The sequence below is a fragment of the Chinchilla lanigera genome, unplaced genomic scaffold, assembly GCF_000276665.1.
Source record: "Chinchilla lanigera isolate Chin_1 unplaced genomic scaffold, ChiLan1.0 scaffold00014, whole genome shotgun sequence".
Lineage (NCBI taxonomy): Eukaryota > Metazoa > Chordata > Mammalia > Rodentia > Chinchillidae > Chinchilla > Chinchilla lanigera.
This window is the reverse complement of record NW_004955415.1, coordinates 8,202,722-8,225,097: the sequence shown is the minus strand read 5'-3', so window position 1 is coordinate 8,225,097 and position 22,376 is coordinate 8,202,722. Positions and strand designations below refer to the sequence as shown.

Sequence of the window (22,376 nt, the reverse complement as noted above, 5' to 3'; positions counted from 1 at the left end):
TATATATATATATATATTTTTTTTTTTTTTTCCAGCTCTGAGGGACCCAGCACACTGTAAGACAGAATACTTACTATGGAAATGTGGCTTAGGGGAGACTCACTTTGACAGAAATGAAAAAAACCAGACCAAGAATTAATCAGTCAATACACCAAGTCCTTCATTGGAAGATGTTCTGAGAAGATAATCTTTTCTTTGGGTCTGCTAAGAATTTTGTGACCCCAAAAGGGGAAAATAATGATACTAAAACCCAGAGAGTATAACAGAACCAGCATAAAAAGACAAGCACAGAAATAAGAAAGGCATCATATCCATGCTTTAGAGTAGATTTAAGTGAAACTATAGTAATAAATTCTGTAATCTTTGTTTTTATATGTTAGGTTTTTGATGTTTAAAAGGATTAGCCATTATAAAAATATAATTGCAGCTAGTTTAAATTGTTTTAAATGACTTGCTTAATACATTTATAATCAATGTTTAAAGGCCTCAAGAAAAATTGGTTTTCAGTTTTGAGTATCAGATTCATGAGCTTAATAAATTAAACATTAAAGCCAGGTGTGATGGTGCACACCTGTAATCCTAGCACTCAGGAGGCTGAGGTAGGAAGATTGCCATGAGTTTGAGGACAGCCTAGGCTACATAAGTGAGTTCAAGGCCAACCTGCGCTACATAGTGAGACTCTGTCTCAAGTAAAACAAAAAATAATAATAAATTAAGCATTAAACAAAGAACAACTCATTGGGAACATTCCTCACTATGCAAAACAGCCTTTAGACACCAAAGGCTAAAGGACCTAGAGAAAGGTGCTCTACTTTGTACTAGCTATCTACTCCCATGTAATGAATCATCCCAAAACTTACTGGCCCAAAATACTTGTTATCTCCCAGTCGACCATCCCATAGATCTGAAATCTGGGCAGGGATTGGCTAAGGGGTTTGGGCTGCAGGCCTCCCATAGGCTGCTCCTCCCCAACTAGGGAAGGGGTCCCTTCTAGACTCACTCCCATGGTCACTGGCAGGACCCAGTTCCTGAGTTGTGGACTGAGGCCTCAGCTCCTCCCCTGGCTGCTGACAGGTGACCACCTGCTGCTCTTTGTCATGTGCATCTATCCAGGAGGCACCTCGTGACATGAGGCTGGCCTCATCTGCCCAGGAAACAGCCAAAGCCATGGAAGAAGTCCTAGGCTTTTATTATCTAATCTCAGAAGTAACATCATATCATTTTTGCCATATTTTACTGTTAGAAATAAATTACTAGGTCCAATCCATACTCAGGGTGAGGAAGCATTTATACACGGTTAGGAAATCCAGGAGATGGAGACCATCGGAAGCCAACTTAGAAACTGTTCACTTGTTCCTAATGCATCAGCCCATAAGACAGTGATACACAGAAGGCCCTGCAAGTGAACTAAATATCTCTACAAGTATCATCTCTACCAAGTCTTTGTTGAAACCCTACATGCCAGGCAATGTGGTAGATGCTGGAGATACAGTAATGGATGAGTCTCATAGATGATCAGGGCACCCAACACTTAAAAAGAAAAAGAGTTGGGGCTGGAGATTTAGCTCAGCAGCACAGTGCCTGCCTGGCAAGTTCAAGGTTGTAAGTTCTATTCCCAGTACCAGGAAAAAAACAAACAAAAAAAAAAGAGTTAACTACTCTCTACTCTCTTTATTTCTTGACATCTATCAATTTATTTTGCAAGTATTCATTTAAGTCTCTGGTTCCCTGTGAATCTATGATGTCTCTGAAGGAAGATACACTGTCCTTTTTTCATTTGGGGGGGCTGTTTGTGTCTTGTACATAACAGACACATAGAAGACCTCCAAAAGAGGGAAAACTTTGAACTTGGGAAAAGCAGATATGGTCAGTTTTCTATAAGCCACTTATACCTTAGTATAAATTGATGACCCCAGTCTTCTGAGAAATAATCATTGATGAGAAAGAGGGCTTGGGAGCTGGATATAAGTGATCCTAAGATGAGTTGTACAAAGAGGAAGCTCATTATGTTTTAAAAAAAAAGAGAGAGAGATAAAGGCTGATTCTAGTTTTGTTAAACCATGACTTAACTGCCCCCTACCCCTGCCTTTCAAACACTGAGGAAGATCTACTGCATTATGGCTCCAGGTGTTTTCTTCTCTGGATTCTACATGTCCTTTAATGCAGGCAGTCATTATGTGCCACAGTTTTGACACTGACATAACTCCATTTCTCTCTCACATAATTGCATGAATGTGAGCTCTCTATAATTACTGTGTTTAATTAGAAAATGACGAGATGAGACTAATGAGGACAGGTGATAACAACAACTGTGAACATTTCTTTCAGATTTACTTTTAGTGTGAAGTTCACTCTGAATAGGCTCTAGTGTACCACAGAGGGTTGTTTTTTTTTTTTTAAAGAAATGTCACCATCACTCATCTAAATGAATATATTACCAGAGCAATTCATATTTGTGGAAGATTTAGAATAAGAAAACATCATCTTCCCTATGACCTAAGCTTAATTGATGTTTTGGGTCAGTTTAATTTAGAGAGCAAATTACAGATCACAAAGTTAATGCAAAATGTTTTTTAAAATGTTTAAATGTGCAACTCCCTCATCGATAGATATCTTACCTGGAAGCCAAAATAAAAACAAGGAAAACTGCAGGGTTGCTCTAGAGACAAAGATTTTAAGGTCTAAGTACTCTTTCCTTCCTCAAAAAATCCCCTAGACAGACAGGGAGAGGAATATATTGTCATTTCAAACCATAAGTGTCTTCCAGGAAGGACAGGTCTGGGAAAGGATGTAGGACTTGGTGTGTAAAGTATAGATAGCCCTGGAGGCTGAGCTACAGGTAGGAACAGGGGCCAAAAAAGATGAGTTGTCCCCCTGACAGAATAAGAGTAGGACTAGACTAAGATGGGGAGCAGGGAGGAAGGAGGAGTCAGCTGGACAGTTCTAGTGACTAGCACAGCCCACAAAAGAAGTCTTGCTGTCTCATTACTACTACGCAATATTGGTGGACGTCTACTGTGCTCCACATATTTGTACTAGGTCCTCAGTCAAACTGTACCATTTTCAGTGCAGTTTGACTTCCCAATGGCCTATGAAAGCCAGTATTTTTGAAGTTCACTCAAAAAATGCCTACTAGTCACTCCAGGTGGGCCTGGTGTCCCAAGAATAAGTGGAAATAGGAGATGATCAGTGAACTGAATTAATTTCATTGTTAAAATGATTCAAGGAGTCAGCAAGTTGGAAATGCTTAAAACATGGTCCTCCACACAATAAGGCTGATGTGTACTTATTAAATAAATATATTTTATACATAGTCACTAAACCAGACCCAGCTAAACTGGCCAACGAGAGGAATCAAAAGTCACAGAACACAATTCCACTGGTTAGCAATAGTGTGTTCCTCAGATTGTAAAGCCAAATTCATTTGACCAAAGCCGCAAAACTTTAATCTCATTGTCATAAAGACTAAGTCTTTTTTCATCTTTGAATTCTGAGGACATAGTACGAATATGTGGAACACAGTAGAAATTCAGCAAGAAATTATTTGATGAGTAAATGAATGGATAAGTGTTACATTTTAAAAGACAAGCATCTCTCTGAAAAATTTTTGAGCTTTTAAAGGGGATAGTATTGTTTTTGTTTATATGCTTGTCTTTCTGAAACAGGCTTTTGCTATGTAGTTCAGGTCTTGAACTTACTATGTAGCCCAATCTGACCTCAAACTAGAGACAATCCTCCTGCCACAGTCTCCTATATACTGGGATTATAGGAGTGATCACAGCATCATCATGATGATTTTTAAAATCTTCGTGTTTGTTTCTGCTGGGCATGGTGGTGCACGCCTGTAATCCCAGCACTCGGGAGGCTGAGGCAGGAGGATCATTGCAAGTTTGAGACCAGCCTGGGCTACAAAGTGAGCTCAAGGCCAGCCTGAGCTGCATAGCGAGACCTTGTCTCAAAAAGATAAAAAAAAAAAAAGTAATAACTAAATAAATCTTCATATTTGTTTCTATCTCTAAAGGGTTCTCATATTCCTAAGAATACCAGTTGGCTAACTTTGTCCTAAATTTATTTCAGTTCTTCCCTACCCACTGGCAAATATTTGTAGTTTACAAATTGGAAATACAATATTTTAGTGCAAATATACCTCTACTAGTAGGAAAGAACTCAGGTATATATAGTTTGCATGAAGGGTGTCATAAATATTATTTCCACATGCAAAGAACTGTAGACAAACCCTGTGGTTCTACTTTCAAAATAGTATATATCCATACTTCAACAGCTTTTTACTACATTGGCCCAAGCATTTTTGCAATAGTCTCCTAGCTGCCTCCCACATCTATCTTTTGCCTCTAGCATCTTCTCTCAAAACAGCAGCCAGAGTGGCCTGCTAAGAAAAAGTCAGATCACGATCCACCCCTGCTCCAAACATTTGTATGAGCTGGCATCCAATCAGAAGACAAAAGCTACTCTAGATATTTCAAATACAGGGAATATATTACCGGATTAGTAACTGCAGGAAGTTATAATCACCCTAGGCTGCAGAAACAAAAAGGAAATTGGTGAAACACTAAGCCTGAAATCAGAGGCACTAAAGTCACACTGTGTTTTAATTATTTCCCCACTTGTCTCACTGTGTTTTAATTATTTCTTTACATATCTGTCTCTTCTACTAAAACTGTAAGATTCATGAACTACCAGAGGGCCAGTGGTTCTCTGGGTAACTGTACATCAAGCAACTAGCAGTACTGTCCTTAAACTCTGTTTGTAGTCAAATGTTCCTATTAAAAAGCAGCAAATACATAAAGGTCTCTTGATATCAGTCCTTTTTTGTGGAAAGGCAGGAGAGCCCATAGCTACATGAAACGGAAACAGAGATAGGAGACCGCTACATGCCAAAGCACTGGAGGCTGATGAGCAGGAGCAAGAAACGACAGGCACAGTCGCCATGGCTTTGGAAAACATGTTCAGCTTCTTTATTAGAAGTATTTGTATTACCCCAAAAAAATTCCATTCCTGAATTATTTTAGCAGATGTTACAGAATAATAAACAAATCTTAAAAAATTATTAAGTTATGAAATCAAAATCAAAATCCTAGAAAAGCAACAAGTCTCAATAGATAACAGCTTTTACAGTGTTATTCACAAGGGCTGTGGGAGAGAACAGATTTTGCAATGTTATTCTCAAGGGATATGGGAGTGGCTGTTAGAGACACAAAAAAGTTCACTAACAGAAGTGCTTTTTAAAAATTTCCTAACCAACTTTAAGAGGAAAGAATCATCCTTACTAAGTGCATCCCTGAACAGTAGAAATATCACTGCCCAAAATTAGTATTGGTTAGTTTTTCTCTCAGAGGTTTCAAGTAGATACCTATAAAATATATGCAGTCCTTCATAAAAAAATTGTGGCTAGATTCTCATGCCTAACACAGATTTGTTTATTTGGTAAGTATTCAGAGGCTGGAAGGAGTCCTATCACATACAGACTCGAGCACCAAATTTATCATAAGTGCCTTTGACTTGGCTTATAACCTCAACCCTTACAAGCATGCAAAACTGTCTTAGTGAATCTTGACCTCTGGAAGTGGTACTGATCACAGCCTGCATGGATATTACCAAAGCACAGCATGCAGGAGAGTCTGGAAGGAAAGGCCTCCTCTGCTTGCCTCCCTCCAGAATGAATATTCTGTTTTGCTTGCTGTGGCCTGCCAGGGTAGTCGCCATTAGCAATCCCTTCCCTCTTCTTTAAAACTTCTTCCTTAAAACTTCAGTTTGACCAATGACAATTTCAGATGAATTGTAAGCAACAGAAATTCAGTTCATCAGAAATCTTTTTATTCCTTTCTCTCTGAATAATTTTGCAAAATAAGTCCTAACCAGAAAATGACTTCAACCTACTGCCTGAAGTGTACATTTATTTGTTCACTGGTGCAAGGAGAAAACTGAGCTATGTCAAATGAGATACATGCGCTCGTTCCTGGAAAGATCATTTTAGAACCAATCTCAAAGCTGACTAATTCAAAAATGCCCCTGCTACTTAGACCTACATGGAGATGTTACCAGCCTCATGAAATTTATTCCAATAACTGAGTTTCGCTAGTAGTGGAAGTAATTGCGGTTGCATTGGCTTCCTTGCTAAGAAAGGGAAGGGGAGAGGGTGGTTTATTAGAAAAACATTAGGAAGGGTGCAATAAAACATTAGGAAGGGTGCATGGAAAAGCCACGGCTATTGATTGCAAATCTGACAAGGCTGCAGGCCATTCTCATTGCAGGCAGGACACCTCAGGGCCCGGTAGGACTCCTTAAATCTGTTGGCCAGCATGGAGAACTTGCTGCCATGGCACAGGGAGCAGGTAGCACTGCCAGACCCTCGGCAGTGGAAACAGTTGTCCTCAGGAAGCTCCCCATCCTGCAAAAGACAGGTCAGTGTTTAGTAGAGCAGCAGTTAAGTCCACTGTTCACATATAAGTCAATATAGTACTCAGTTGTGGCAAAGTGTAGGACAAAATTAGAGAAAAATGCTTCCCTCAAATGCCAGCAAGGACATTGGCGGGGACACAAAGTAATCACAGGCAGTTTATGGGAGTGGATTTTTCTGATAAACATCGCTAAGGTGGCATCCTCTGCCGGCACATCTGGCATTGTGAGTCTTCACATCCTTCATGACCCTTGTTACCATTTGACATGTTATTTCTGTAAGTTCCGTTAGGGCAAAGACTTTATCTCCCTCATTGCCAGATACTAATAGTGAACTCTTGTAGCAGGAGACCTTCAAAGACCTTCCAGGCATCAGTCCATCTAATCCTCCTCACAGCATCCCAGGGAGATGGCCTGAGTGCTCTCACCCCTGTCACACATAGGAAAATGAAGTACTGAAAAGCTAATTGCTGATGTTACACACAAGGTGTGGAAGAGGAGGAGATAGATTTTTATCTCAGGGGGCTGAACACCAGCATTCATTCTCCTAATGACTATGTGCCCAACTCCTCCTCATAGTTTTCCTGTACTATGCTCCAGAAAGATCGTGTGACTGAGAGAATCAGTAGATGATTAATTAACCAATTAATTAGTCTTCAAAACCTAGCTCTGAAATAGGAAATATTTTATTCTCCTTGAGGAATGTGTAAGCCCAGCGATCAAAACTTCTGTGTTCTGGAGCCAAAGGACTAGGGCTAAGGCTATTGTCTGAGGTCAGCTGCACAACTTGGACAATCCCCTTAGCCTCTCATAATCTGCATTTCTACTTGTGAAATGGGAATGATAATACTTATACTTCTTAGTAGCTGGAAAATTAAATTTCAGGCCATATATATAAATGCAGTGTTCTCTGGCTTATTACATGTTCCCCCATAAAATTCAGTTCCATTTTAACCCTTCTAATAATTCTGTAGTCTTTGAGTCTCACTCTGTTCAGAAAATGTCCCTTTCCTATTGTCTTCTTTTCCCTGAAGACATCTCAAGGAAACTGGCAATCTCACACTTCTTATAAATTGTGAGTCTCCCAAGAAGTAAGCATGACACCAAATCATTTCGAGGCAAGTGCAGAAACAAATCCTGTCCACTTCATCTGCCTAACGTCTTCTCAAGTCCATCCTTTTTTCTCCATCCTTCATTCACAGTCCCAGCCCAGATGCCTACCTACTGTGGCCCTGAATTCAGGGTGGAGCCCTGCCTGTTAGAGACTTCCATAGATATCAGTCTTATTAAGTGTCTACGGTAGTGGTTACTACATGGAAAGTACTCAGGAAACCTCTCAATAAACACTTGCCCTCTAGATAAAACCTTATGATGAAATCCAATCTCCTTAGCTGATTTAATTTTTTGTCATTGCCCCTATCAGGCTCTTGTCTTCAGGCCTCTCTGTACTTGGTCTCCAGGGACCCTTCCCCACTCCCAGTCCAGCCAACTCCCACTAATTAGCTGAGTACCTCTTCTCTGGGAAGCCACACCTCCCCACCAGGAGCCCACCCAGGGCTGAGCACTGCTTCTAGCGTGCCCGTCTCCTACTCTACCAAACTCCCACTGGTTAGACAGAGCACTCCCTGGCTAGAACCTTTTCACCAGTGCTTCCTGAACATATAGTACAGCGCCTGCTACAATATTTGTTTTTCACAATGGTGTGCAGAGAACCATTTTTGTTCTTAAATTCTAGGAGCAAGACAGCTGGAGTCCATTGGACAGCTCCACCCAGCTAACACCTTTGTTTTATAACCTAAGAATTAAAAAAATGTCTGAAAAGGGAGGCGCAGGTTTCAAAACTGGCTCCATCCTAATGTAAATTGCTTAGGGAGGTATTAAATTTAATTTACACTAGATTTAGGGAATGGAAGTGATTATGCAATTGGCAAGAAACATGTCTGTGCACTCATTTGTTAATATTTCATTGATTGTTGCCACATTTAATAAATTAACAATGGAGAGATTTCTTTCCTTAAAGTATTCATAATAAATGTGTTTGCCAAAATATTCTTAACTCAAATTGGCATGATCCATTTGCCTGCCAAATCCAGTATGTTTTATGTTTTAGGTTTGATTGCAGTGTGATGTTAATGATATAAATCAACATTGTCAAAGAAAGTACAATAAACACTGCCGTAATGCTGTACACGTAAGCCAAAAACCCATTTGCATAAAACGCCAGGTCAGCTATTGTAAAATGGCCTGGTGAGCCTTATTGTAGAGAACTAAAACAAATTTTCAAACAAATGACATCTAATGTCATTTGGCTAAGATCAAGTCTAGGATATACTATGAGGGATTTCACTAAAGTTTCCATTCTTGTCCTGGGCTACCACTCTTTCTTAAATCACTTATGCTCAATGTGCTCTTTTTAATCATTTCATTAATTGAACAAGTATTCATTCAAAAAGCCCCCTTTATGGAAGGCAAAAAGAATATAAGACTCTTTCTTACCTTCTCAGTGTTTTCTAGAATTCTTCTTAGGAAATATTTCAAGGGAAGATATAAAATATAGCCACACAGCAAAGCTTAGTTCTAGAACCTGGCCAGCCCATTCCATCTACCTCTTACTGGCCCAATGAACAAAGAGAGGGATGTTAGCATTCATCACAGATTCAAAAGCTTATGTATCCAGTCAGAAGACTGCAGCGCAGTATATACAATCATAAGTTTGGCAAACAGAGGACATGTAAACTCTTTTATTTTTTTTTATTTTTTAATTTTTTTTTTTTTTGGTTTTTCTCCGGTACCGGGAACTGAACTCACAACCTTGCGCTTGCCAGGCAAGCGCTTTGCCGCTGAGCTAAATCCCCAGCCCCAGGACATGTATCCTCTTGCAAGTTACTGAACCTCTCTGAGCCTCCGTTTCCCCAGCCACAGACTGAGACTATTAGCAACACTTGCTTCGCAGAAGCCTTGTGAGAATAAAATAGGCTATTGCATGAAACGCACTGGGCCTGATATCTAGCTACCGTGAACCCTTAATATATGGCAGCTGCTGTTGCAGCTGATGATGATCTTACCATCATCATCATCGTCATCATCACCATTCTTATTATCATCTGAAAGGTGAGATCCCATAAAGGATAACAAAGGACAGATGATTTATAGCTTCGAATTCAGTGTGCACAAAGCCAGATATTTTTCCCTGCACACTTTACTGTGGCCCAATTCAATTATTCTTCTTTTCTTTTGTAGTTGATGTAGCGGTTCAAGCATGGCCTGGCTTTCAGCCTTGCCCTGCTCTTTCATCAGGCTCTCACTCTTCTTGGTTCTGTACAATGGAACAAAGACTGTCCCTGTCAGAAGGGGCTCCTTGATGTTCTTTGACCCTCTCTTTTGGAATAAAACTTGTCCGGGCATTTATTGCATGAGGGATTGGACAAACAAATAGTAATTTAAAACAGAGTTTAAAGGACAGACAAGTGAAGTATAACCTTTCACGGCAGCCTTCTACTGCACAACTCTGTCCTAGTTTACAGCCCTACAGCTAAAAAACACAGATCCCTTCAAATTGATTCTAAAGGTAATTGTCATATCAAGCCTGCTGTTGCTTTTTCATTCAGGTCTGCAGTGTGACCTGCATTTTACCATTTCTGGCCCTCTTCTGAAAATGTGTGCTCCTAGGGTTACAATACAGTAGAAGTGAAGTAATTAGAGATTTTAAGGGAGGGACAAATAATGCATCAAATCACAGTGTTAATTCATCAGACGTGTGCTCCTAGGGTTACAATACAGTAGGAGAAGAGAATTAATCAGAGAATTTTAAGGGAGAGACAAATAATGCATCAGATCACAGTGTTAATTCATCTGCCTGCTGCCTTGCTAGGTTTTTAATAATTCTACCCAGAAGATAATAAAGAACACCAGGAGAGTACTTCCTACTAGCTGGTACTTTGGTCCCAAATTCTAATCTTCTTCCCATAAACATTTAATGTTTACTGAGCATCTATTATATGCTGAGCTCTGTTTTTCTCGGCCCAGAACTACAATTTTACAACCAATATAAACATGAGCCCTGCCCTCATAGAGACCAAGTCCTAGTGGGTCAGATCAACCATTAACCAAATAACCACATACATGAAAGATTACAACTGAGGAGAGGGCCAGAGTCCCCTGACAGGTCAACTCAGCAGGTTTTCTCCTCGTGGAAGCCAAGGAAAATCTTTCTGAGAGGGTGAAGCCCCCCACTTAATGTCAGGTACAGAAGGCAAGAGAACCTAGGAAAACTTCCAGGCAGAGGGGATTTTCCTTTCATGGGAAAGAGCAAAGCACATATGAAGGGTGGATAGGTGGATAGCGTGTCTAGGGCAGAGAGCATGAGGAGACAAGTGCGAGAGATAAGGCTGGCAAGGCCTGCAGAGCTTTCTAGAACAAACAAGGACTTCCGGTTTTATCCTGTGACAGTTGAGCTTCATTGTCAAATTGATTGGCTTGGGAGTGGCCTAGGAGATTAGTGAAGCACACTTCTGGGTGTGTCTAGGTGGGTTACAGAGGCGTGACCTCGCACACTCTGTATGGCCCTTGCCCTTTCCTCCCTGGCCCTGTTCCCCTGCTTGGCTTCTCATCCACAGTGAACTAAGAGCTTTCATCCGTCATACCTTTCTGCCTTGATATTCGTGCCTGTAGCCAAATGACCGTGAATTCCATCTTTTGAAATCATAGGCCAAATAAACCTCTCCTCCTTTAAGTTGTAGGTGTCGGGTACTTTGTCCAGTGACAAAAGATATGTCCAAGATAGAAAAGGACATTAAAAGCTTTGAGGGGTGAGAGGTGTAAGAAGAGGGAGTGGAATCAGACTTTCATGTCAAAACCATTTTATTAAGTGTAATAGCAAGTTGGAAGAAACATGAGCTAAACTAAACTTTAGGCATCTCTGGCTGGAGCCCGGGTGGGTTGTGCTGAGGTACAGGAAGGGTAAGAAGAAAAGACAAGAAAGCAGTTCTGAAGAGGTTGTGCAAAGGAAGAGAAATGAGCTAGTAGGAATCCTTGGTATCTTGGCCTAATGCCATCAGTCAAAGGTCAGCTCTAACCTCATAACCTTCCCAGAGGAGGGAGATCACTCAGGTTCCTGAAAGCTTTTTGCTAATTTTTCCATAACAACCCACAGGTGACAAGAGTGAATCCCACAGCATGCTTCAAATCCCAATAGATCGGATCTAAGAGACAGCAAATTCATTTCTCCTACTACCCAAGCTTTTACCCTCTTAGTTTAAATTCATCAAAATTGCCTCCCTACCTCCAACACACACTTCGAATGAATGAATACCAGCTCTCTTTCCCCTTGTCTTTCATCTGAGCATGCCTAAGTGATAGTTTCCGAGGTGGTATGGGCTACATGAAGAAAACTCTATAGTATTTAATTTTACTTTATCTAAAAATAGGCAATAGAGTAAGCTCTATTAATGTTTTTGGTTTTTTTGGTTTTTTTGGGTTTTTTGGTTTTTTTTTGTTTTTTGTTTTTTTTTTTGTCTTTTTAAGACAGGGTCTCACTATTCAGTTTAGGCTGGCCTTGAGCTCACTTTGTAGTCCAGGCTGCCTCAAACTTACAATGATCCTTCTGCCTCAGTCTCCCGAGTGCTGGGATTACAGGCATGTGCCACCACGCCCGGCTCTGCTAATGTTTTTAAAGAAACTTTTATACCAATTTTTAATAAACTAGCTAACACTAACAACTTCACTAGTCGGCCAGTCCAGGGATCCTGGAGACACCTGACATTCAGTGTTACTGGCAGTAGCATATAGATCATTTGTTCAACTTTAGTATATCGCTACACACTGCAGTTTACTTATGCCTGGACACATGGACTTGCAAATGATATTGCTTAATTTTAACTAAATAATCTGCAAAATGGACATGTGGCATCAACAGTATCTGTGGACTGAGGAAAACCCCAATAATAGAAGCAGAAATGAAACCATAAGGACAAGACAGAATGGATTTTTTTCATCTCTAGGACTAGCTGTTCATAAGCCATACTGTACAGTGAAAACAAGAAACATCTAATCAGATCTGAAAGCAGTCAGCCAAAAAAAATAAGATTATGAATATTTGAAATATGGACTTAACTCTCCTTAATAACATAATAAACGTTAAAATTCCTTTACATCTATAGCATTTAAACATCTTAGCTATCTTATTCAAAAAGTTTTAAAGTAGTTCACAACCAAAACAGTTTGGAGACCATTGTTGCAGGGCCTGCCCCACTGAGTAGGACGGGCTGGCGCCCAGACGCACCTGTGTGTACCGATTAGGGGGGAACGTTCCTTCTGCCTCTTGCAGAGGCCCGTCATTCTGGTCTCTGTCTCCATAGCCTTCCTCCTTGTTCATCAGAGACTCTTCCTCAGCCTCCTCTTCCTTCTGGAGAATTTTCTTCATGAAGTCCCTCTTGTCCATTGGGGTTCGAATGATTTTCAGGTTATTGGTGTAAATGATTATTTTTCCAAAATCTATAATAGGTGGGGGCTGGAGAAACAGAATGAGCATGAAACTTTCTCCACCGATCACCATATACAAGGTTGCAGGACCTGTCCACACACCAAGAAGTAGGAGAGAAGGGATTTCTACAGCCAGTACTTGCAATCCCATCAGACTCCAAAGCTATAGTGCACTGCATGGCTTGTTTATTCCTTCTCAAAGCCATGAAAATCAGCTTCCTTCTTTTCATTCATACTAACAACCAAATCTCAACTACTCAGAGTGTAAGATTCCAGAGGGCAAGGTCTAGAGCTTCCACATACCACAGCAGTCAGTGCAGGGGTAGGCATGAGTGCTTGCTTCATAAATGCAAAGACACTATTTTATATGAATATCTCTTCCATTTTTTCCATGCGTACATAATATTAGTAGACACCATTCATGAAGTACTAATTCTGTCTCAGACATCATGCTAAGAATTTTACCAGCATGGTCTCCCTGCCACCCCCAAACATTCCTATGAAGTAGAAGCTCTGATTTCTACATTGTACAGATAAGACTGAGTCTTAGTAGGGTTAAGTACCTCCCCAAGGTAACAAAGTTAGTCAAGCACTATGGCTGGGATTCAAACCCATGTCATGCTAAATCCTATATTCTTCACACCTGTATTGCACTATTCACAAGTATCTTCCTCCTCAAATATATCAATGCACATATTCTGTTGTAACCTATTTTGCCATTATCCATATAATGTAAAAATCTTTCTATGTAAATAACTATATCCTAAAGTATCATTATTACTAGCTTATGTTCCTTTGTATGGATTTATCTTGTGTTAGCTAGTCTTTTGCTTGGGAAAAAATATCAGCAATACTACAATGCAGTACAGAAGCCAGGGATCAGGGTACAGGTCAGTGTTACAGCCCTTGCCTAGCACATACAAGATGCTGGGTTCAATACTAAACAGCAGCAGCCTGAGGAACTAAGTAGTTTGGAATTACTTAATCAAGAATATATATTTCTACCAGAATCAGGAAAGCATAAAGGGAAACAGCATTGGACCCAAATTCTACTGTCTACCTATGGTGAGATATGGGAGAGTTGTGTACCTCTCAGAATGCCAGTTTGCTCATCTGCAAATGGGCTGACATGTACCTGGTAAGCTCTGTTACAACAAGCCAGTTATTAAAATATAGAAATGTTTCTACATTGGGTGGTAAATAGGTACTGTCTTAGGAAACCTTAGTACCCGCCTGTGAACTAGCCTCCCTTTAGGGAACCTCTAACATCCCAAAACCCAGTGGATATGAGCCAGTGGGTAGGGCCTCAAGTTCTAGGACTCTGCTCTACTTTCTGCTAGCTTCCGTGCTGATTGGGGAATGACATTATTATTCAATATTCTTATTATAATCCCTGAGGCTAATGACATCAACTTCTGGGGTATGGGAGGCACTGAGGAAAATATATGAAACAGGTTTGGCAAAAGCTGGAGATAATATGCAAAGGTGTGCATTGTGATTTTTATTATTAAAAACTGTTCTTTGGTACAGCAGGCACACTCATGCTATACAACTAAATACCTCAGCATGAAATATTTTACCTTGCGTAGAGAACTGCACAAACCAAATCTATTTAGATCCTACAGTTAAGCAGTCTTGTGTGTAAAGCCTTCATATATCAGTCAAACCTGAGATGACAAGACTTCAATATTCAGGTTCCCTTCCCTGAAATAGTCATGAAGTTTTCAGGAACTATTTATTAAGCTGCAAGCTTCCTATCTGGCCCTGTTTTCTCTCCCTCTCCTCGATGGATCACGTAGCAGCTTCCTTTTCCTATTATTTTATGCACGCTGGATTCCTATTTCACACTCTGGACTATCAGTTTCTAAACACCAGAAGATAAGGATAGTGGTACTTTTGGAAGGTTCCATTTCTACTTCCACTAATAGCCAAAGAGATTCAGTTACCAGGAAGCATTCCTCACATCTAGAGCAATTTTTCTTTTCTTTTCTTTTTCTTTTTTGAAAGTAAAAACTCTCAGTTTGCAAAAAAGAATCTAAGATTACCTGCTCCAGCCCCCTGCCTCTAAGCTGCCAATGTCTGAGACACCCAAGATAATCCATATTTTTTAATATACTCCAGAGAGAGACAGTCCCCAATACCCCTGGAGGTGTGGTTAAGTTTTACCCATCTTGACAGCCAAACTCTTCTCTGTGACTAAGGAAACTCTCTGGTAGGGTTTCACATTATCTGGTTACATCCAATTACTCACAAGGAACATCCACTCTTGCATTACAGAGGCCAAGGATGGAGCCGGAATGTTTCAATCCCTTCCATTGTGTCCACAGTGGTAACCTGTGATACTTGAGCATTTGTAAACACTCCTGTGTCAGTGGCAACCTGCCTAGGGATTGTGATTCAGGCAGCATTAAACCTTTCCTTTGCTGTGTTTGCAAATGCAGAGATCCCTTTTTGGGTATTAGAAATTTAATGGGACCTAGAGACAGACCTGGTCTAAATTTTATTCAAATGTTATCTGACAACTGGGTGAGACTGTGCAGGTTGTTTGACCACTATTAAACTTCTGGTTTAGAATTCTTTGTACAAGATATAGAAATATAGTAAACATAGAATTATATGATATGTATAAAATAGGTTTTCAGTAAACATTACCTCTATTCCTTTCCCTTCTATTTTTAAACCTTATCAATTTCAGTCAGTTTTCATTCTTTAAAATATTCTGATTACTTAAAACTATTTCCTTTATTTCTCACATATAATTTTCAAAAAAGTCACCATTTCTTTGATGACTATCTGTTCACTGTTTACAATAGTGGGTAATATTTACTGAACACATGCAAGGTGCCAGGCATGATGCTAAGTGCTTAGTGTGTGGTATCTTTTTTTAGTCACCATAATGATGCTCTGGGGAGGTACTTCTATTACCTTCTATCATGGACAAGAACACCGACGCTTAGTAAAGTTAAGACACTTGCCCAAGTTCATACAGTAAGTGCGTAGAAATGTGTATCAAGGCCAAGTCTGATGACATCACAGCTCTTAATTTATTATTATGGTATCATAGTAAAATATATAGAACATAAAATTTACCATGTTAATCATTTCTAGTGTAGCGTTCAATAGCATTAAGTACATTAAGGTTATTGTATAGCCATCACCACCAGCTATCATTTCCAGAACTTTTCTTCTTCTCAGACTGAAACTTTTAATCCATTAAACAATAACTCCTTCTCCCCAACCCCTAACAGTGACCACTTCTGTCCTACTTTTTCTCCATGCATTGACTATTCTAGGTACATCATGTACAAAGAATCATACATTTGGTTTTTTGTGACTTGCTTAATTTCACTTAGCTTAACATCCTCAAGATTTATCCATGCTGTGATGTATTATTTCCTTTCTAAGGTGGAATACTATTTCCATGTATGTGTGTACTACATTAGGGTCATCCATTCTTCAGTCAGTGGACACTTAGGCAGCTTCCACTTTTAGGCAATTGTGAACTGCCATGAATATTTGTGGATGAATATAGGTAGTCACATTCAGACACATTCCTTTGAATCATTGCATTTATCTGCTACCCAGTGTGGTCTCATAGCTGGTATTTACTGGGGTTATTTCAAAATAGGATTCACTATTTAAAATTGTGATATCCAAGGTCTCATTTCCTTCTTTCTCATATCGCATTACCCAGCCATTTCAGTGTGCAGGACTACATGAATCCATCAGGCCCCCTCTCAGAGCCTGGCTAAGATGGGGATATAGCACTTGACTGGGGAACAAAGAAAATAAGGATATAAGAACAAGCAGGAATACAATCTTCAAGATGGTCTCTTAAGTACTGTGTTTTAGCCAACTAAGCAATGCTACATCAAGACTAGTTTATTTGGTTGTATAAATCCATGTGACATCATACATTTACATAAATGCCAAATTTGGCACATAACTTTTGAAGCAACCCAAAATTGTCTACCATAGCCTTGTATAAGACTTAAATGAGCCAGGTGTGGTGGCACACACCTGTAATCCTAGCACTTGGGAGGCTGAGGAAGGAGGATCATTACAAATTTGAGACCAGCCTGGACTACAAAGTGAGCTCAAGGCCAGCCTGAACTGCACAGCAAGACCCTGTCTCAAAAAGAAAAAAAACAAACAAAAAAATGCTTAAATGTATGAATTTGTAAGATCTAAATATACAGTAAGATATAGGTTGAAAGGAATACTGTAAGTTTAATGCACAGCTAAGTACCTACAACATAGAAAGTACTCAATAAATGGTTATTATTATTATTATTATTATTATTATTATTATTATTATTATTTTGTAATGACCTTGTTCTTTAAAGAGGAATATGCCATAGGGCAAAAAGTATGATGAATGAGAAGATCTAGATTCTTAGTCTGACTCTCTGCCTAAGAACACTGTGATATTGGGCAGGTCCTTTATCAAACTGGCACTCAATCTTTCTCATGTGCAAAATGTGAATGACTATATTCTGCCTTTCTTCACAAAACTGTGGTGAAGACCCAATAAAATAAATGAGATAATGTATGACAGCACTTTACAACACCTAAGTTGTTAGAATAACATGAGGAGTTGTTTATTCCGGCTCCCTTTAATATCAAAAACAAACCTGGTATTATCTTTGGTAATTGTGGGCGTGTCTGTAATTATATTTTTATCAATGTCAGTAAGCCTAATACATCTGTGTGCAATAGATGTATTACCTATTCCCTCAGGACTAAATAAAAATGATTAGAGGGTCATTATCTGAATTTCACACATTAAAGATGAGGACATATCCGGGTATGCTATCCACTAATAACCCAGATATGTTATATAATTATAAATAATCTTTAAAAGGAAAAAGGCATTGATGATCCCACTAGCCTAAGCAAATACGCACCTTCTATGAATTTCAGAAAGCAGTGAGAATTTTCCAGGTTCTTCTAGCTTAAGAGAAAATCACGTGTGGACTTTTGATTATCCATGGTACAAGCAAAGATCATTGAAATTCACAGATAAAACACATACTTCAATGTATAGTTCAAACTTCTTCCCCAGGTAACATCTCTGGTTGATTTGCTTTTCACTATCTCTTCCCAGCATTCTAACCAATAGGTAATACAAAGATAAAAAATAAATAAACAGGCAAAAATTTTTAAAAACTGGCAGTAGGAAGATGATAGAGGAAAAAACAAGACACAGATAAACCACCAGCTGAGTAATTGGCTGGAGTAAAATAGGCTCCTTCAAACACCCAGCTCTTTCAGGAATAAAATGACCTACTGCTGCATAATTTTCTAAAACAGTGCTCTGGCAACCTGCAAACCACTGCACCTCTATTTAATTTACACAAGGAGAATATACAGCCAAAGGCTCAATTACAATACATTACCCTGGGTGGAATTTGAACGCTATTTATGCTCATTGCACCTTCCAATGAGCAGTCGACAAGCATGTTATTTTTGTCCCAGAAATATTATTCTAATAACAACTTCCCATTTGGTACACCTATAACTCTTGCTGGTAGCTGAGCATAAGTAAGAAACAAATCTGAAGCATTTAGGTATTTCTCCGAACATTTTTAGGAAACCCTACTCTTCAAGCTTATAACCACACACAATACCAACCTTATGGTCATTCGCCTTGTAATCATTGAACAGAGGCTGGCTGCCAGCCAGCGTGTAGGCACTGCCTTCTCTGAACACACTGATCCTCTGAGCAGTCAGCCTAGGGGTATATAGTGGGGGGTTGGGGGGCTCCCCAGACCCGTAAACACCATCCATGGGTTCAAGAGCCTCCTGGAGAAAACTATGAGGGTATTCTTCCTTTGGCGACTCTAATTCCTGCCCATCCTCAAAGACCTGCTTCAGCACGCGACCACTGTAGGAGGAGGAGATTTTAAATCGTACTTTCCGGGGTTTGCCGTCACTCTTCTGATTCAGCTTCTTTTCGGGGTCCTCCATCAGGAGGAGCTTCACCCTGTGGTTTCCTGGCTTCTGTGTAGCCAGTGAAACTTAGGAGTCTGAGAAAAAAAGGCATTGAATGTTCTCTCCTCCCACATATGATTAATTTAAGTCGGTTAGGGGCTGTGCTCAGTTTACAGCAACTGACACCCATGCATTAAATATTGATAGCCCCTCATGAAAAGGCAGGTGGTCATGTGTTTATGGAGTGGATGGAACACAAAACGGAACTGGTTCCCCTCCTAGTCTCAAACTCGCCATAACTTCCCCCAATCCTTAATCTGAGAATAAATAATAAATTAGATCAATCAAGTGCCAGTTCAATAAGGATCAGGCACTTCACATCTTAGTAATTTTTTTAACAGTGACTAGATTATTTTACCAATAACCTAGTGAGCATTTAAATAATTGCCAGAGATTGTTACACGCACTATCTTATTATGTCCTCACAATAACCCTACAAAGAATGCGTTGTGTCTGATTTACAGAGGGAAAAGTGAGGCTTGCAATTGTTTCTTCAGCTGTCTCCCCTGTTACAGCTGAAGAGGTGGCAGAATAGAAGCTTACACTCAGATCTGTCTGACTCCAAAGCTATGGTCAATCCACAAAGCTGAAAGTTCTCTAACTGTCTCATGAGGCCCTTGATACAATGGAGTTTCTTGGAACTGCTGCTTAGAAAGGAGGAGGCTAAACGTCTTAGATTCTGAGTCTTCTACCCCACTCTTAAATAGAACATCTCCACTCCATATGTAGTTTATACGTAAAATTTCCTTTGCAAGCATAGCGTTAGTCTCCACTGCTTGTCAAACCCTGTAAATGCCAACCCCAAGATGGTAAGTTGACAAACATCTGAGAGGCATGAGCTGTAGGTCCTGAGAAGAGCCTCACAACCCAGTTTAGAAACAGACTTGACATATATGAAATAATAACTTCATGCTTAGAGAGCAGAGTGTCCATTGCTGAATCCCAGCCTGGTTATGTGGGAAGGGCATGGTCTCTAAGGAGAAAGAGATGGGAAAAGATGGTTGGTAAAGAAAAGGGCACTCACCTTGGGCCCAAAGGGATGGGCTGGATCTGAAGAGCTCAAATGGTAGGATAAAGTCCTTCTGTCTTTGCAAATGTCTCTGTATTTGCTTAGTTGCCCAAACTGACTGTTCTTCTATAACCATTCCTAGGGTTCTGTCACCACCAGGTCCTTTCATCCACTCCTCCACTCTGGCCGTGGAAAGCCCCATCACCCCTGTCTTCAAAGTTGCAGTGGCTTCCTAATGACTTGCTGGCAATTCCCAATTACATTCTTCACAGTGATGCAAAAGTAAGGTTTCCTGAAAAGTCTAGAGGTGTCAAACCCTGTGTGTAAAGCTTTTCCAGGGATCCATTACATAGTAAGTTCTAACTCTGGGATATGACGAGATAAAATTCCTCATAACGTAGCCTCATCTTCCTTTCCTTACAGCCTAGTCCTGTGGCACTCTCCCAGGTGCTCCCTGGAATTGGCATTCCAGGCTCACTCACAAGCTCTCCCATTTCTCAAAACCTCAGGTTTCTGTCACTGAAGGATATTCTGTTTCCTGATTGGTGATTAAAAATTTTGCTTCTCCTTCAAGTCACAGCTTAAAACTCACTGCTTCTGGGATATGTCCTTCCCACTGCCCTAGGGAGCATGCCCAGGAGCTTTGGATCTACTACCTTTAAAGTACTCCTTCCCTCCCCTCCCATTCTCTTTCCATTTTGTGCAGTACAGTAGAGTCAGAAGCTGTCTGTGCCATCTCTCCAGTTCCAGTGCTTAGCACAGTGTCTTTGCACATACTAGAACTCATCCAGTAATTGTTGAATGAGTGACTTTAGATGAGAGAGGCAAAATAGTAAATAAAACATTTGAAACAGGAACTGAGTATATGTCGTGGAGAACAGTGAAGAGGTAGGATCAGAAGAGTGTTAAGAAAAATATCTACCTTTCTATGGTACTAAGGAAAGATGTCACAGCTAGACTACTTGGGTAATAGTACAAGGAAAAAGTTGGGAGGACAAAACTAGAAAAACAAATTTAAAAAACAAAGAATGATCTTCCTAACACCTCTAGGTTCCTTAGAATGCACAGCTGGCCCAGATGTGCCATGATAGATTGTAGGTGTCTAATATCTTGATTTTTCAACCCTCAGGGTAGCTAGCTGGTACTCAGGACTATATCAGTTCTACTCTTTTTTTATAGCTGAGTAATACTCCATTGTATAAACATACCACAAGTTTTTTATCTATTCCTCAGTTGAAGAGCATTTGGGTTGTTTCCAAGATTTAGCTATGACAAATTGTGCTGCTATAAACATAGGTGCACATATATCACTGTGGTATGATGTTTTCATTTCTTCTGGAAAAATACCCAGAAGGGGAATAGGTGGGTTAAGTGGGACTTCCAACCCATTTTTGTGAGGCATCTCCAAACTGATTTCCACAGTGGTTCCACCAATCGACTCTCCCACCAGCAATGGAGAAGTGTTCCTTTTTCCCCACAGCCTCTCTAGCATTTGTCACTGGTTGATTTCTTGACGATAGCCATTCTTTGTGGGGTTAGATGAAATCTCAGGGTTGTTTTAATTTGCATTTCTCAAATGACTAATGATGTTGAACATTTTTTCATATATTTATTCACCATTAGTGTTTCTTCATCTGGGAAGTGTGTGTTCATCTCAGATGCCAATTTTTGGATTGGATCTTTGAATTTTGGGGGCCTGATTTTTTTTAATTCTTTATATGTTCTAGACAGGCATCCTTGTCTCCCTGGTGTAAGAACATGAAAGAGTAAATAAAACCCAAAATGTACAATAGATAATAAGAAAGGGAAAGAAATTGCTCAAAGGAAGGAACAACTGGAATGAGGGAAAGAAGAAAAAGAAAGTACTAAGGCTTTATATACATATATATATATATATATATACATATATACATACATATATATACACACACATATATATATGGATCGATGGTATAACTGTACTGCTGATGTCTGATGGTTTGTTGAGGGGAACAGTTAATAATTAAAAGTTGTTTTTTTATATTTTGACCAATTTTGCATGCTTATATCTGGTAATCTGAGCAACTTACATGATGACAACAATTTGTAGTAAAACAACCATTGGTGAATTCCTACAATCCTGTCTAGTGATACTATGTATTGTTTCTAATGTTCTCTTATTTTTTTATTTTTTTTTTATTTTTTCTTTTTTTTTGTCTTTTTGAGACAGCATTTTACTATGAAGTCCAGGCTGGTCTTGAACTGACTTTGTAGCCCAGACTGGCCTTGAATTTGCAGCAATCCTCCTGCCTCAGCCTCTGAGTGCTGGGATTACAGGTGTGTGCCACCACACCTGACTTCACCTGTTTCTTGAAGAAATATTTATGTAATTACTTTTTCATCAAAAAACTCATCCAAATTTAGAGTTCTAACTTGTTAATGTTCTAATCATTCTACATTTTAGAAGTAAGGGCTATAATCACTTTGATGTACAAAT

At 39.6% G+C, this 22,376-nt stretch overlaps 1 protein-coding gene across 1 annotated transcript; it reads right to left on the bottom strand.

Annotated features, from left to right (window-relative positions):
• Positions 1 to 4,949: 4,949 nt before the first annotated feature.
• Grxcr2 (glutaredoxin, cysteine rich 2) lies at positions 4,950 to 21,130 on the bottom strand. The gene is made up of 3 exons (XM_005380686.1): positions 18,532 to 21,130; positions 12,698 to 12,925; positions 4,950 to 6,409 (listed from the first exon to the last, which is right to left on the bottom strand). The coding sequence occupies exons 1-3, from the start codon at positions 18,865 to 18,867 to the stop codon at positions 6,227 to 6,229; spliced, it is 747 nt and encodes a 248-aa protein (XP_005380743.1). The 5' UTR covers positions 18,868 to 21,130; the 3' UTR covers positions 4,950 to 6,226.
• Between the last annotated feature and the right edge of the window lie 1,246 nt (positions 21,131 to 22,376).

What these genes read in the sequence shown, in the direction of transcription:
- Grxcr2 (XM_005380686.1), bottom strand. Translation starts at nt 18,867, where the DNA reads ATGGAGGACCCCGAAAAGAAGCTGAATCAGAAGAGTGACGGCAAACCC. An exon ending in ACAAGGCGAATGACCATAAG is followed by an intron (nt 12,926 to 18,531) that starts GTTGGTATTGTG and finishes CTGTTTCTCCAG; the next exon opens with CCCCCACCTATTATAGATTT. An exon ending in CCCCTAATCGGTACACACAG is followed by an intron (nt 6,410 to 12,697) that starts GTGCGTCTGGGC and finishes TGTCTTTTGCAG; the next exon opens with GATGGGGAGCTTCCTGAGGA.